The sequence below is a fragment of the Pinus tabuliformis genome, chromosome 5_1 (assembly GCF_031772625.1).
Source record: "Pinus tabuliformis cultivar Carrire ecotype Pingquan chromosome 5_1, CPIR1, whole genome shotgun sequence".
In the NCBI taxonomy this organism is placed as follows: Eukaryota; Viridiplantae; Streptophyta; class Pinopsida; order Pinales; family Pinaceae; genus Pinus; species Pinus tabuliformis.
Window position 1 is genome coordinate 302,788,545 of NC_142305.1, and position 18,227 is coordinate 302,806,771.

The 18,227-nt window shown below is 34.7% G+C and overlaps 1 protein-coding gene across 1 annotated transcript; it reads right to left on the reverse strand.

Moving 5' to 3' along the window:
- Positions 1 to 4,198: 4,198 nt before the first annotated feature.
- Positions 4,199 to 17,151, reverse strand: LOC149164572 (small COPII coat GTPase SAR1A). The gene is made up of 4 exons (XM_089432103.1): positions 16,948 to 17,151; positions 16,636 to 16,797; positions 15,148 to 15,279; positions 4,199 to 4,789 (listed from the first exon to the last, which is right to left on the reverse strand). Exons 2-4 carry the CDS (start codon positions 16,762 to 16,764, stop codon positions 4,469 to 4,471), a joined length of 582 nt encoding a protein of 193 aa, XP_089288229.1. The 5' UTR covers positions 16,765 to 16,797; positions 16,948 to 17,151; the 3' UTR covers positions 4,199 to 4,468.
- Between the last annotated feature and the right edge of the window lie 1,076 nt (positions 17,152 to 18,227).

Below are 18,227 nucleotides of genomic sequence, written 5' to 3' on the forward strand. Positions count from 1 at the left end.
AATGAATTCCAATATAATTTTAGACGAATTTCTCGAATTATTCGTATTTTTGTTTGGCTTGTTCATGTTCAGCATGAAATTTGCAACCTCATCGAATAAATTCCCCTAGAAATGAAATTTGGCAAACTTCAAATTCAATCAATTTTGTTCATCGAACCCAATGACTTAGAGCAACAATACTCTAACAAGGATGAGGATCCAAGCACATTCATGGTATGATCAAATTATCACTACAATTATCATCGACCTTGCCCTGCGAGCCTAACTCTCCTAAAGTTCTAAGTCCATTCATCCCATTCGTTGTTTCTATGTGATACATTGTTATTCGAAAAGACCCTGCCTCATTTTCAATTATTTCCCTCCCAAATTTTGCCTTTTGAGCCTAACTGTGGTTTTCTCTAACCTCCTTTCTCCACTTCATGACTCCTCCACTCTTTCATCCCTATAATCCAACTATGTCCAACTTCTTCCTACTCTCAAATACTCTACACCAACTATGGGGTGCTAACACTCAGTTCAATGCGCTCGTGCCTCTATTTATTTCTCAACCCTCTTTTAGTGTCCTATCATGCCTCAATATTACACTCCAACCTTAAGCACAACAAATGAGACTTAACCCTTCACACTCGTTCCAATGCAAAAACCTTGACCAACTATGATTGGGAGTCCACTACCTAGTCAAATCATGCTACAAACAAGAGGCATGGGTCAAAAGAAAATTCCTTTTAAACCTAACGGGAAAATGAAAATATGAAGCACTAGGTACTCACACAAATAACACCCAATTCTAGAAGATCTCAATACCCACAGGAAATAGATTTATATCGACAAATAAAGACCATAATGAACAAGTTCTAATTGGGAGAAATGAAGGCCGAGAAGAAATTATTTAATGCATTGATGCCCAACCAAAAGTCAAAATGGACAAACTTTTAATGATGGCCAAGACGCTAACAAACCTAGCCTTCAACAACATTGAATATGATGATACAACACCAGCGACAACATTGAATATGATGATCCAACACCAACTCTAACTAGGTGGACACTTCTCATGATTAATTATGATATATTCAAATTGCTTTTGTTTTGCAAAAGGTCTTGCTTAACAACCTTGTAGATAGCCTTTTCCATTGTTTTTATTCTAGCTATCTAGACATTCACAAACAAATTAAATTAAGCATTTTCAAATTCTTGATTTAATATTCTTTACCCACTTTTGTTTTCCTAGAAGATATAAATTTCTAATGTTTTTTATCCATAACACAAAGATTCATTTAACTTGAAAATAAACTCCAAATTTACAAAAATCAAATTGCTCAATGTAAAAAAATTCAGCAATTTTCATAATAGATCAATAAAAAAATAAAATCACCTCTCACAAAATTAAATTAAATTTGATTTCTCACCATGCAATAAATTCCAAAATTGATACATTGTCCAAACACTTTCACTTATAACCAAGCACCCAAGCACCCAAAAAAAATTGTCCAAACGCTTTCACTTGTAACCAAGCACCCAAGCACCCAACAAAAAAATAGTGCTACTTTATTTAGAATCCTAATATTTATAATGCTACTTTATTTAGAATCTTAATATAAATATTAAGATATTAAATCTTAAAATTCTTCATAAATATAAAGACTATAATATTAAATATTAATTCCATAGATCATCGAGTCTTAATTCTTTTATAAATATGAAATTATAATATCAAATGCCATATCTAATAAATTAAAATCTTCAGTTTTTCACTCTTTAAATCCACTTCACAATCAAATTTTTAATTTTTAAAGTTAAATTTATATAATCTTCTATTTAATTAATATTAATCTTCAGTTTTTCACTCTCTTTAAATCCACTTCACAATCAAATTTTTAAAGTTAAAATTATATAATTTTTTATTTAATTAATATTTTATAATTATTTTAAAGTAACGCTCTTTACATCCACTTCACAATCAAATATTGTCATCAATGGAAAAAAGGGCATAAAACCAACTCCAGTACTTTACATTAGAAACAAACAATGTTTTAATTTTTAAAATTGAAATTACATAACTTATTTAATTAATATTTATGTCAAGTACCAAAAATAATTATACATAACACTTATATAAATAATTATACAAATCTCCGATATAAATTGGTAAAATTCTTTTAAGACTAAATATATTTTAAATTTTATTTTATAAATTTCAGTGGTTAAAAGAACTCAAGCCACAATATTAAATTATTTTATATGCTTTAAAAAAATTATTTCGAATAAATTCATGAAATTTCACTGACTAGATATGAAGCTGCGCTGATCTTAAAGGTGCTGTGTGGATAAACACCCTAAGATTCGGTGCAATCAAACCTGAACATGGACAAATCGGAGAAATCAAACCTTAACTAACGACAAAAGTCGACGTATAGGGATTCAATGATGTCGAAGGAGCTAAATCCCTAACGAGGATGAATCAAACAATTTATAGCCAACAGACAAATGATCTTTTGACCAAATGGAGCCATCGCTTAAACGAAAAAGAAAATAAAAAAGATGGAGAGAAACCGTTAGGAAAGCAGGTAATATATCCCACTGAGCCTAAGTTTGTATTAGAAATTAAAATTTAAAGAAAAAAAAGTTTAAAATGCAGTAGTTAAGCCTCGGATTTGGTGCCATGGGGCTAAAACAGAACATCAAAGCCGAAAGAAAAACAAATACAACTCAATTACTCTATCACAGATGGGCGCCCATAATTGTGTTTTGTTCTTTCGGGTAGTGTTGTATTAGAAATTTAACTTGAAAGAAAAGAAAAACAGATCATCACAGCCAAAAGAAAAACAAATAGGTACAACTAAATTTCTCTATCATAGATGAGATCCAAAAATGTGTTTTGTTCGTTCGGGTAGTGTTGATTACATTTCTCTTCACTCCAAGATTATTGAATCACTGATATCAATGATGTGTGCAATAGGTACAACTCAATTTCTCTATTACAGATAAGATACAAAAATTTGTTTTGTTCGTTCGGGTAGTGTTGATTACACTTTCTCTTCATTCCAAGATTATTCAATCACTGATACCAATTTACGTAAGCAAAACTTGAAATCAAGATTACCGGAAAGTGATTTTGCTTCTATTATTCCCCATAAACATATACATAATGTCATTTTCATTCAAAGCAACAATTTTATTTTTACCTTAATTTAATTATGCTATTGCACAAATTGATGCAACGTATACGAATACAAGCAGCTTCATGGTTTTTTTTCAATGCACAGACAACTCGTAACCAACCTAGTTTCAACAAAAGCACCAATCAAGTTAAGGCATATATATGAATGAAGCTAGCAACATGTACCCAACACTTTCAACCTCTATAAATCTCAGTGGTTATAGTTCTCATTATTTTGCAATTACATGGAAACAAACATGTACCCAACACTTTCAACCTTCTATAAATCTCAGTGGTTATAGTTCTCATTATTTTGCAATTACATGGAAACAAACTAGTCAACAACGTGCAGTGTCGTCCTCCGTAACATTTGAAAACCGTCTGCCTTACATTGTTCTTGCAGCAGCTTGTCCACATTCGATGTTTTTTATATACGATGACAGTTTCACCTATTCTGCTTTTTTGTTCTGTAACGACATTTTATTACATGAATGAGAGGTAAATATCCTATTGTGCATGTAGTCCATGAAAATAGTGACTACCATATATTAAAAATTTATTTCCTTGATACGGTTAACGGCTAAAATGAGTTTCTACATCAATTAATAATCTTGCAACACAACATTGTTGAATACCGGCACAAATGTAAACAGACATTCCCACAATTACATATTGAGCGAGGACCAGCAACCGTTAAGGCACAGTAGCTTAATAATTAGGAGTATGAAACAAATGCAATTTCCAAGATGATAATAGAACGGTTTTAAAACGAAATGAACATAGAATGCCCTTCACAATATCCATGCCGCTGCATTTACTGTTGACTGGAACAAGAAATAAATACAGCCTAGAAGATAAAAATGTACCTAATAAATGATCTTAAAAAATGAGAAAATGAAACTGATGACACAGGAACCAGAGTTCCACTAAAAATCAAGAAAAAATTTGATACCCCTGTATTGCAGTAACATGGGGATGATATCCAAGGTCCTGACATAGATGTTATGATATCTGACGCATATAAAATAGTCTTTCTGATGGGTTTAAAACAATCAATTTCATGATTATGATATCCAGGAAATTTTCATATTGTCAGGATCATAACTAACAGTCTCTGCACTCTGAATTCAATTTGACTCAGCAATCATATTTCTCTTCTGTCCTGATCAATCCGTTTTGCATCTTATTCAACATTCATTACAAATACCGCCCCCAAACTAACCAATTTCAAAAGAACGCAATCTAAACTAAATGTTCTGCCATTGACTAATTACAACAAAAAGGTGATTCCTCGGTTCATTTGTAAACCTATTTAATGTACTGAGAGAGCCATTTAATACCTTCACCATAACCCATTTTCCTAACGATACTGCACATGAAGACCTCAATCGCTCTAACATTAGAATCTGCCAAATTCACTTTGCCCTTGCCAGTAGTATAATTTGATAGGCCTAGGTAATAGCGCAGCTCATCTTCAGATGCTGCATATGGAATATCAATCTTGTTTCCTAAAATCAAGAAAGGCACGTTTGTCAAAGAATCATCTGAAAGTAAGGCATCGAGCTCCTTTTTTGCCTCTGCAAATCTCTCTTTATCCGCCGCATCAACCAAATAGACCACGGCATCCACCTGCATTTGATGCCAATAATATTAATAAATATACCCATCTTAAAACAACATTGATCAACAATCTCACATACTACACTGCCTGCTATATTAGATACCCTAGCATAAAATCAACTTCTTGAAGAAAAGACAGCAGCTTTTTAAAATCTAAAATTACAATGAAATTTTCAGCGGCCAAATAGCCTAGACTTCTATAGATAAGTTTTTCAAGATTAGGAGTTTCAGATAAGTTTTTCAAGACCTCCCTAAATAACATGTGCTCGGAGACAAGCTAACATAGGCTGGGAGTATGGCCCATCATTGACTTCAGGCCCATCTTTACAAGCAATGATTGCGAGGAAAAAACTGTGAATTTAATGACAGCTGAAAATAATTAAGACCAAGCCTTATTAGGTAGTAGAAAATAAAAATAAGAGACCTGAGACAAGTTTAAACCCTGTGCAATTTCCAACTCATGCTAGGGCTCGATTAGGAGTCTCCAGGGTATGCACATCCCCACATGCAACTAAAAACAAACCACAAGATGACCAAAACAAAAGGGAATGTTCTGGGGAGAGATAGTAACATAGTATTCAAAAAGTTCTTAAAATCTGACTAGACAGAACAGGTCAAAAGGGAACGTTTCAGATTAGGAGTTTAAATCATGCGTAATTTATAAAAGTATGTTCATGCTATGGTTAGATTATGAGTTCCCAAGGTAAATGTTTGCAAGCAAATTGCTTCATTCAGGCTGAAACCTAATGATACATGGAAAGGAAATCAACTAAAAATAAAAGATGGAATAAACCCCAGCCCTTATTGACTATAGCAACCTCCATCAGTGCTATAGCAAAAGAAAATATCTACACAACATTCACAGTACTTTGTTAATATCCTTAACACTTGGTTTTTCCAAGTTTATATCCATGTTGCATCATCTCTTTTAGTCCTTTATATTTACATTTTCCCTTGACATCCGAAAGTCGATTCTATTAGCAAACAACTGTGGAGCCATAGCCCCTGCATATGATTGTAAACGCTTGGCAGCATCTGAAAGTTAATTTTATTAGCCAACAACTGTTAGACAAAGACTCCACATGTGATTGCAACCACTTGGCATACTGCTTCGACTTTGGATTTTCTATCTTCTTGATGAGTTATTCACTTGCACGCTAGCAATAACCCAACGAAGCCCTAGGATTCCAAAACTGGTTTGGGGATAGCACATCCCCAAAAGCAGGCTACATTAACCCTTATGCAACCTGTAGAAACCAAGCCTCCTGGTAAATGTGCAGCTAAAGGCTCCAGCCGATGGTTTCTCCATAGGAGGCATCCATGGAAGGTTTCAATTTACCATACAAAATCCAGTTATTTTACCATTAGAAATAATTTCTCTGATTCTGAGAAAAAGCAAAATGCTGCAATTAGTAGATGTTCCCTGCCCTCTGACACACAAATCCCCAGAATTTACAACCAACGTTGAGGAATCGTAAATTCTCAAAAGCAGGCCACATGAAAGCCAAGGATCCATCTGGTAAAGATTTGCATCGAAGGTTGCCCTCACCACAAGGCCTAAACAGGCAGCTGCAGCTGATTTCATCATCTACCTAAACTAGCCACTTACTATATAAGGTATTTTGTTAAGGTATTTTTGTATAAGGTATTTTGTTAAGGTATTTTTTGTATATAGGTTACTCAATGAAAAACATCTGACTCTCGACTGTTCTTCACAAATGAGTGCAATCTCTCTCATGCTACTTTGATTTGCAAATCCAGCAACTTTAGGCCTAGTCACTGGGCTCTGGTATGGTAGATCAGGAAAGGTGAACTGCCTTCTCCTCAACATTTGTTCCAAGGATTCATTCTATTATAAATCGATGGTTTAGAGGGGAAGCCCCAAAATTTTAGAAGGGGGTCTGTGATTGTGGAAAAGAGCAGTCCGTTCAAGAAATCTTGGTTTTTTTTAGCCCCAGTGTGGCTAAAGTAAAAATAATCTGTCTAATCTGTCTGCAGTTCTGGATAAAGAACATTCTTGCAAGTATTAACAAAACCTATGTTTCTTAAGCTTAAACCAACTCACTTTAGTTATTTGTATGGCTAAAGTCAATAAATCTCTCCACATTTACATAAAAGGATCTTTCACCAGGTACCAACAATTATCTTCAGGTATTTGTTCATATTTAGCACACACCAAGACAACAACATTTGTTACTAGTCCTGCATGTTATTAGTCCCTCCCATTTGTGTTGAATCAGGTTGGGTTACCAAAAGAGATTCTTCTGGAGCTGTAAATAGAAATCTGGGGATAAACATTAGGCTATAAAATGTGGATGTCAAGTCCAAATCTGTCAGTGTCATGTCATGTGCCTAGCCTCAACATGTTAGGACCAGAATCAAGATCCAAAATGTTCTAAAAATATCTCCATCAAGAGGCAAATACAGGGCTTACAAAGGAGAGGGCGAAGAGGAAGCCACTGCTTAAATGGTGAAAAAATCCCAAAAAGCAACAAGAACAAGGGAAACAAGAAAGCTTAAAGCAATATAGAGGCAACCAAAGAGACCTACTCAAAAGAAGGATTGAGGTATTAACCAGAGACTAATCTTATGACGATGCCAAAGGACCACCTCTGAGCAGTTCAAACAATTTGTCCACTCAGCCAAAGAAACAAAAGGAATCTAACAACTTTCTTCGATGGATGATGATACAAACTGTAATTTGGGGGATCTGACAAAAAGTAAGGTTGAAATCTCAGTTAGTGATAATTCAAGATGCCATTGTAAAACATCTTATGTAACCATGTAGGAATGGATACAAAGCAAGATATCACTTACATCCCTATGTAACTGTGTAGAAATGGTACATCCTCTAAGCAAGATATCACTCGAGAATTTTATAGGATTTTCATGGAGACTCAGATTTTATGCCTAGAAACAAAATAACTGATGATTTAATTATCCCTCAAGAACACATGCATTCCATGAAAGCCATCTTTCATTTTGAAGCTACACATAGAAAAAGGGATATGACAGTTAACAGGCAGTGTTGTTATTTTTTCTTATAAAAGTTAGTTTCTTTAGAAAAAGGATGCCGATGTCAAAGCTTCCATGCATGATCCCACCATGATGTAGTCAATGGTCAATCCATGGAGATCTTTTCTTCATGGGTGAGTTTGAGGCAGAATTGTCCATTAAACATCGACACTTTCATATGCCAAAGAATGATTTCTACAATGTCCTTGTAACAAAAAGGTTTTTTGCAGGTCAAAGAAAGCTTGATACAATGCTGAAATGTAAATTGAAAATAGAGATGAGCCTTTTAAATAATAGGAAACCCATGTCTTTTAGACCCTATAAGAGTAAAGACTGTGTTTCACTTTTAGGAAAGTTACAGAGAATTGAACTCCTAGAAGAGTAAACGGTAATGGTTTTGCTTTGCAGGAAGGATTTTTAACTGTGAGTTACAGAGAATTGAACTCCTAGAAGAGTAAACAGTAATGGTTTTGCTTTGCAGGAAGATTTTTAACTGTGTGTTGTCAAGGTTGCCCAGGTTGAAGCTTACATGGATCATCCCAGTCTCTTAGCATAGTCGATGTTCTATAAATGAAGGCCTGCTACAGTGCCTTCTCATCAATAATGACTCTTTCATAGGTCAAAGACAGCTTGGAAAAATGCTGAAATGTAAATTTAATTGGAAATAGGACCATTGAAGAGTAGAGATTGAATTTTCCTCTTATCAAGAAAGGTAATTAGTTTTTCTTTGCAAAAAGGGTCCATTTTATAGACTCTGTTTTGATAGCAGTATCAAATTTCTGCAATTCTAATCAAGCTCGAGCTCAAGTAATCAATAAGTGAAGAGCTAATCAGTCAATTTCTACAGCTGGCAATAATAAAACGAGATATTTGGGTATGGAGAATTCATTTTCTGACATGGCTAAGTGGTCCTGGAGTTTATGTACATGTCAAAATTGAAGTAAATCGTCCTGAACAAGTACTATAGTCAATTTCTACAGCTGGCAATAATAAAACGAGATATTTGGGTATGGAGAATTCATTTTCTGACATGGCTAAGTGGTCCTGGAGTTTATGTACATGTCAAAATTGAAGTAAATCGTCCTGAACAAGTACTAGAGAGGAGCTAAACAATGGAGCCCCTTTTTCTATTAATTTCATGATGATTGATGCTACCAGTCAGAAAGTTCTGAAAGGAAACAGAGCGGAGTTTTAGGACCATACTTGGCCCATGGGGAGTCTTTCCTGTGGTGGTTACTCGAATGATTACAAATTACACGTTTAGATAATCATGAATTAAAGGAATCCTACAAAGATCTTTTGAAGTTGATCAAAACTAGGTATATTCATATTTTATCAAAAGCAGAGGACAAGCTTAGTTGGAGAATGTTCTCTTACTGTGGACATTTCAAGGTTTACTTGGGAATCAGATATATTAGGAAATGCAGGGGATTTGGAAGTCTAGAGCAAAATATGGCTTCCTAGGAGTGCACTATGTGGATGCTCCCCAAAAAATAGCTGTTTACTTGCCATGTTTTGTTTAGAAAGAGTGTACTAACCCTTCCATCCATGTTCTTTGCAAGAAAGAAGACAAGACTGTCATTGTACATTTGTCCTGTGAAATTATGTTACAAAATTCTGGGGTTTGAATTCAAAGGATTTGGATTGGATCCCAACTTGCTATGAATGTTAATTACATAAGTGGAAATGAGTAGTCATAAGATAAGATGGGATGAGATCTACCAATCTAGGCTCAAATATAACTCTATATTTCCATTATCCAAGCAATCTAGGTTTGGAGACAGAAAGTGACTTAACTGATATCTGCTTCAAAAGAAGTCGAAGAAAAAATAGTATCCCACTGCAAAGTTCATAATCCTAAAAAAAATCTAAATTTCTGAGGAATTTTGCAGTCTACATTGTTAATGGCGCTTCTAGATAGAACTCAATGAATGCAGGGTCACAGGGTCAAATTGTCAAGAAAAGAGGTTTAGGTGAAGTCTCTAACTATGAAGAAGAATTCAGAGGATTTGTTGGGGATTTCAAACCTAGGGAAAACGTTGAAAAAGTTTAACTCCAGTTTAATCATAGAGTGCACGGATAAAAACTATAGGAAAAGAAGATCATGGAAGTCTCTTCCTTGATTGATGTGATCTGTGAAGCTTCTAACTTTACTATTCAGGAATATTTTGTCCTAAAGACAACTTCAAAGCTTAGTAAATAGATAAGATGGAATTTCCACGAGGTTTGAACAATACTGGCCTACCATGGAAAAAGTAGTATCTCCTGCTCCTGGACACCTCTATGGGTTCTCTGCTTTATCTGGCATATCTTATATTATCACATTTGACCCAAGCTTAATATTATGGGGAAACTGAACTCAAAAAAGATGACCATGGATGATGTGGAACTTAGACCAAGAAGAAACAATAGGTTTTCTCTCAAGCACTGCCAAGCTAACATAGGCTGGCTTCAATTGCATGCATGTTTAGTGTCACTGGAAAGGTGACCTTTAAAACATCATTCAGGGTTGTAAGTTTGCTGGAGAACCCTGTTCACATATTGCTTAGTGGTTCCATGATGTTTTGTGCAGACATGTTCAGTGTTCACCGAAGAGTGGCATCTCTAGTAATCCTGGATTCCATACTAAATCTGCATCATGATAGTGTTGTCATCTGGTTCACTACTCATTCTTATCTTTGGAAAGTAGGGTATGCCGTTACTTTTGAGGGATCCAAAAAAGAATTATGTAATAAGGATTTCCATACATTGTTGAATAACTTAGCAATCCGAATTTGTATTACTGTCCTTTTACTTAGGAAAAACATTTATGTCAACTGATATGGATCCCCAAAGATATGTGAACTTTTCTTGCTTAGCAGCAGCTGGGAAGAGGAAGCACTACAATGCAAGGGCAGACCTGCCATATTTTGCAATCCTATTCATCATATAAAATTCAATTTTCACCAAACCAAAAAACACTCATGTGCATCATGATATGAAAATAGAATTCGTCATATAAAATTCAATTTTCACCAAACCAAAAAACGCTCATGTGCATCATGATATGAAAATAGAATTCGTCATATAAAACTCAATTTTAACCAAACCAAAAAACACTCATGTGCATCATGATATGAAAATAGATGCAGATCACATGCTAACACAAAAATTTGTTCGCAAACAGATTGAATGCAACATAGACTTCCAAAACTTGCACTAGATTGTGCCATATGGTTCAAAACTCAAAATATGTCATAATGTCAGACTTTCAGAAAACTTTATTTGAATTTATGTAACCTTGGAGTCATTTGTGTAGTTTAGGAAATATTATTTTAGGGCCTTGTGTTCAAACCTTTAAAGACACCTTCAACTAGGATAGTTGTCTTCAATGCATACTCTTCGTCTATATATATTTATAATATGAGTATTTTTTGTACTGTGTCTGGGGGGAGATTAGAAGGTTTGTTTATTAAGTTTAATTTCTACCTTCTTATTTATTTTCCATGTATTGAAGATTAATTTTATCAAATGTCATTTGATTGGAATCGTCCCAAACAGAATTGAACAGCATTATCCAATCCCTGCCTCCTAGGAACACATCCACAACCAACACGTACGTGGCAAGCAAACTCTTCATTCATTAAAAATGTGGGGACAAACATAGCACTAATAAGTAGGTCGATTTTTTCATCATTAGTTATTGCTGATATTTTATCTTTTTCATGGACAACACTTACTTGAGCACAAGCTCACAAACATATCCAGACATTAGAACCTGACATGGACATGTTAAAGGTTTGCAGTAAGTGCAGCATATGCCTAAGGAACATTCCAGCTGAAATGGAGTATAAACAAATAAGGTATTTAGATAACACCTCCAAAAACAACATAGATTTTAGAACATATTTTTAACATATATATCCATGATAGTGCACGTTAGCTTACAGACAATAGAGAACTGGCCCTTAAATTTAGCAATACCTTCATAAATCACTGCCCCAAAAGCCCTTGTGGCTGACCTGAAACATAAAAGAGCTATTTCTCCTTTGTATAACAGCTATTGATCAACTCGCTATTAACTAAATCTTCAAAAGAAATTACAAACCTAAATAAACACAATCAAGTACAAAATGTCCTGCAAAATAAATATATAGAGTGAACAGTATATAAGAGAACGCCACAACAGTCAATTGGGGTTATTATCTCAGGTGGTTGGGCAGAGTGGTTGTTATCTCGCCCACCCAGTTCAATTCCCTGCGAGTAACATGATGATGTATTGACCCTCACTCTCACACTCAGGCTGAGAGAGAGTATGATTTCCCTTGAAAAAGAGAACACCACAACAAAATTGTCAATGACCTCTACCTATCAAAAATCTAGTCACAATTATTTTTACCAATTAAGTAGTTTGTAACAAACTAAAGTTGGTAAATAATGGTGAAAATTGAAATGCTTGAGAGTATTTTTCCTTCATCAACCATATTGGTATCATACTTGACCATTCTTCACAAGCCATACTTGGGCAAAACATTAATGTCTTATATCACTTTCTTACTCCCTCTTAAAAAAGAGAATGCCAATAGAGCCACCAATAGTATTCCACAAGTTTCCCCAGTTATCAAAGTGCAGAGCTCAGTTGTAACTATTACAATCCATGACTTACTGAAAGTTATAATTATGAATAGATTTTTGTTAGTGTTTAATCAGCCAAACAAAATACTTGACAACCAAAACATCTCCTATAAACACCCCCAACGTGTGAAAACAAGGTTGATAGTTGGTTATATAATTGTCATTGCAAAATGTTTGATTGTAATGCCTCTCTAAAAACATGCGAAAAAAAATGAATGAAAATGAATTTTCCAAAACATATGTTCTAATCCTTCTGGTGTGCATTGAATTAATATATTGCAGGTAATATAAGAACATGAAAAATGGGCAGCCACCAATATTTAGTTAAGTCACAGGCTTCACCAAATCTAAAGGTTCAGGATCAAAATTTGACAAATCCAAAAAAAAATTAGGTTCATCCAGGTTCGCTGAACCTAAAAGACAAACCTCTAGTCAAACCAAATTGAATCAACTTGATTCAAACCAAATCACAAATTTGATCAGAAAAAAAATCAGGATCAAGTTTAGGCTATTTAAAATTTGCTGATCAATGGAAAAAGATCCATAGATTTGAGAGTTTCAGTCGACGTTTTGGAACCACCAGTTGGTCCATCTCTAAAATTTGTTTTAAAAAAATAAAAATAAAAATGGGAACCATAACATGATTATTGAATTTTGGCACATTGACCCAACAAAAACATCTCCTATAAATATCCCAACGTGTGAAAATAAGGTTGATAGTTGGTTATATAATTATCATCGCAAAATGTGTGATGGTAATGTCTCTAAAAACATGAGAAAAAAATGAATGAAAATTATTTTTCCAAAACATATGCTTTAATCCTTCTATTGAGCATTAAGGTAATGCATTGCGGGTAAAATTAGAACATGAAAAATGGACAGCCACCAATATTTGGCTAGGTCACAGGGTTTGCCAAACCTGAAGGTTCAAGTTCAAAATTTGGTAAACCCAAAAAGAAAAGAAAATTAGGTTCATCCAGGTTTGCAGAAACTAAAAGACAAACCTCAAGTCAAACCGAATCACAAATTTAATCAGAAAAAAATCAGGATTGAATTCAGATTCAAAAATACAATGGGACCCACAACATGATTCTTGAATTTTGGCACGTTGAAACCCTTTGCCACCAATGCATTTCTCCATCATGCTTGTCGGTTGTGTGTCAGTGTAACCAATTTTTAATATATATTATTCTATATTCATCAATCAAAATTCCTATTCACGTGTGTTTATTGATGTGATTTCTATTTTTTTATGTTATATTTCATTCTAAATTACACACACACACACACACATATATATATAGAGAGAGAGAGAGATTATATATAGCCAAACCTCATTGAAAAAAATCAAACCCAAATGAAATTTAATTATTGCCAAACCCGAACCATGTGGACTTAAATATTTGGATACTCAACCAAGGAAAACAAACAAAAAAGGAAAGCCACTAATGATGACGCAGTGTAGAACTCTAGAGTCTACACTATCAAGCCTTCTACTCCCACAATTTGCTAGGTTAAAACTAAAAATAGGAAAACAAGGCCACATTGCAAATAGAAAAGGACTTCAAACATCTGCTCTAAACAATTAGAGAGCCATATCCAACATGTACAAAGTAGAATAAAAGCATTGCACCTTTTTACAAGGTTTTGATGTTACTAAAATACAATAGAATTAAACAACCAAAAAAAAATCCAGTACAGCATCTTCAAAAAAGATTAATAAATTTCACTAGGACCATAAGACGTTTGGAAAAAGTCATTTAATATTTCAATCAAATATTTCCCAACCATGTCTCTCTCACCTGCTTTCTACATTACTGCTAGACAAATGTGATCTCAGTAGATATTAAATAAGCATTTCACTTTCTTTGTAAAAGAAAAAGGAAATATTTTTGGCGCTAAAAGATGAAGAGCTATAGGTTTCTGGATTCACGATTATCTTGCAAAAAGAATTCCAGGACAGCATCTTCAAAAAAGGTTAATAAATTTCACTAGGACCATAAGGATATTTCAATCAAATATTTCCCAACCATGTAAAAACATTGACTGTCTCGCCTGCTTTCTATGTTACTGGTAGACAATGTGATCTCACTAGATATTAAATAATCATTTCACTTTCTTTGTAAAAGAAAAAGGAAAAATATTTTTTGGCACTAAAAGATGAAGAACTATAGTTTTCTGGATTCACGATTATCTTCAAAAGAGAATTCCAGGACAGCATCTTCAAACAAGATTAATAAATTTCACTAGGACCATATAAGACGTTTGAAAAAGTTCATTTGATATTCCATTGTTTTAATCAAATATTTCCCAACCATGTAAAAACATTGACTGTCTCACCTGCTTTCTACGTTACTGCTAGACAAATGTAATCTCACTAGATATTAAATAATCATTTCACTTTCTTTGTAAAAGAAAAAGGAAAAATATTTTTTGGAACTAAAAGATGAACAACTACAGGATTTTGGCCTCAAAATTATCTTTAAAAGTATTCTGTGATTTTATTTAATCTTACAAAATTATCACAAACAATTTCATGGCTTCTAATCCTTACTTCCCAATGATTACTACTGTCTAATCCAAATCTATCACCACATCAACAAAAATCAAATACTAATCTTATCAGAAACCACTATCCATCTAAAAGATATAAACAAATGAAGCAGAATACAGAGAATAATAGAGGTTCTTAAAAACACAAAAGCTCATCTTAAATAGCATAGAAACATAACCCATACCTTGGCATAATAGTCTTTCCAGACTCTTCTAGCAATTTGATGACCTCCAAGATCGAAGGCCTTAAACTTGATTTTACCAATACTCAGTTCCTCAGATGTAGGATACTGAGTAGGTTGATGTTGGACTAACCTCTGCGACCAAAAGAACATAAAACAAATTAGAATAGAGAGAGCCAACGATCAACCTACTCCTAAACTTCTGCACAACTCACGTTATCATTCAAAAGATAAGCACGCAACATATAGAAGAGTTCAAAGGAGCAAAGTTATAGAATTAAGTTGAAGATTGATTTAAATATAAAATTATACCCCGACTGAGGTTATAAAGTTACTTTTCTCAAACCTTAACAATACAATGATTGCATATTCAAGGAATAGTATCTAATAAATCCAATCTCTAGCTAGTACTCCAAATTTTGCATATATAATTATCTGAAAATCTAAATAGTCAAGTTAGTTCTTCCCCTGGTGGCCTTCGAATGCTTACTACTATAGACATCCCTAACTGGTCTGAATCTATTGGATACCCGTTTTAATAAACTCACATCTACTACAGTTTGCTCAAACAAATTTACAAGTTAAATGCGTAAAATCTAAAGATCAGATCGTGAAAATTTAACAGTGGATCATGACCCAAATCAAGGAGCTAAGACCTCATAATTAGTCTCCCGCTTAAACAAACAGGAAGGAACAGTGCAAATGCATTTTTATATATCCGACGGTCTATCAAAAGGGATTGTATATACATAATTATATCAAACAAAGCAGATACCATGCAGATTATTGAGTTTTTCCCTGCAAAAATTATTTGGATCTTGCGCTAGCAAAGCTCATGGCTCAAACGTCACTCTGTAAGAACACACATTTCCAACGTATCATATCGGCGTCTTACAAATTTTCAATTGATGTGGTTCGTCCACTCATGATTTTGCTTCCAGCAGTCCCAATGGGATTCCAGTGCACTCTTCAAATCACTTCACCCCTTATGGGGAATTATGGATAAAAGAAACAGTGGCTGGACTCTGCATACCTGAAAGAAAAACCACTTTGCTACCGGCCTTTCTATCTAGAGAGACGAGTGATATAGGGATTTCTAGCTAAAGGGATGAATGTTAGAGCGCTACAACAATGTGATTACGAAATTTATAGATTGGCATCTCATAAGTTAAAATTATTTGCAAGTGTCCACACGGAACTAAGTAAACCCAGACGAGTTTATCAAATCTAACGTTTATACAATAAAAATACACCAGCTAAAGGTCAGGTCTAACAGCCAGATTTAGGCAGTTCAAAAGCAGATTCCTGCATCTGGTTACGTTGAACCAAAGGGCAGTAAAAGGTGGATTCATAGCCTCCGTTTTTTCTACTCCAGATTGCAATAGTACTGTCAATGTAGTAGCATTCATGGTGGTTTCACCCAAATCAATAATAATATATTGTGTTGATAAATTTGTTCGAACATTTGAGCAAAGGGCTGGAAGGATTTACCTCATCTTTCAACATATGCAACAAGGTGGTCTTGCCTGCATTATCTAGGCCTAGAAATAGAATCTTGGCCTCTTTCTGCCACAGGCCTAGAGTGGCAAGAACGCTGTAAAACCAATCGAACAGAAACATCTTCGAGCCTTCCAATAGTTTCTTACGCAGAACCTGCGAATGACTCCGTAGAGACAAGGATACCCAAATGGGAAATCAGATCCAAAACAATTATCTGCAAATAACCCAATTGATTTTTCACCGTGTCGAATAAGCCGAAGTCCAAAGAAATCGAGAAAACGATAACTTTCTGATATACCAGACCTGGAATTAAGTATTTCAAAGCCGAAAACGACCCTAGAAAGCTAAGGGTCCAGAATTGCAGAGACCCTGAGAATAAATAGCCACGCTCCAAAAACGAAAAAACCCACAACGGATCTGTCCCCGGAGCTTCTAGTCACGGAGGATTTCTGCTCTGAAATCCCGAGAAAAAGGCATTGTAAGAAAAGCCTCACAAATTAATAAATAAATTACTAAACAACAGCACACACGTATATAATATGATAGGAGGGCTGTGAGTTTCACCGGGCTTTACAGGCTGGGCAGGTGTCAGGACAGCCTGCTCACGGTCGATCAGCAACTGCCGGTCGCCGGTCCCGTTTTACCAATGGGAAAGCGGCGGAGCGACCAGTTTTACCGGTGAAGGGAGTAAGGTCCGCGACTAGCCGGTCGTGGAAATGTAAGCCGTTGATTTAATTTTATACGGATGAGATGAATCGGTGGAGTATTTTCTTCAGTTGAACGTTGACGCGTACTTAGATTCGTCAAAGATCTCCGACACGGTCACATCAAGGGGCTCAACTTCAAAGTAGGGGCGTAGATTCTTCATTTTGGTGAGAAACAAAGGGTCTTAAAGTAAGACCACCCGGGGAGTGATAATGTGGTACCAAATTTCAACGAGGGCATGCGTGATTAGAGGGTGAAATTTTGGGATACATTATTGTAAGGTCGAGGATAAATGATTTGTACCACATTATTGATATGATTTGTCACTTTTACCATTTAGAATGGTAAGTAACTATCAATCTCATGTTCACCACGTTTTATAATGCTAATATATTACATAGTGGTATAGTCTAGTGAATGTTATGCAAATTATTAATGTGTATAATTTGGAAGTGTGGTATTGTCTATTGTATTTTTGGTATTATTCATTGTATAGGTCAAAGTTGTGTTTAAAGAAAGTTTGATGGGTTAGGTTAAATTATTCACCACTAATGTTGTTGGGTGTTTAGTTAATTTCATGTGTAAAGTGTGAGTTGTAATAACATATTTTCATGAGATTTTCATTTAAAAGAAGCATCTAATAATAATAGTAGTTAGTGACATTGTATATATAATAATCACAAGTTGAAGATGGCTTTTTAAGTTAACACTTAAATGGTTGAAAATGTTTATATTAAAGTGAGGGCATATTATTACATGAACTCAATTAGTTTATTGCCAATGTTGTTAAGCATTTGGCTCATTTCAAGGTGGTTTCAAGGCAGCAAGTTCTTGATTTGAAACCCTCTATTTGAGACAAATTAGTATATGTCGATAGG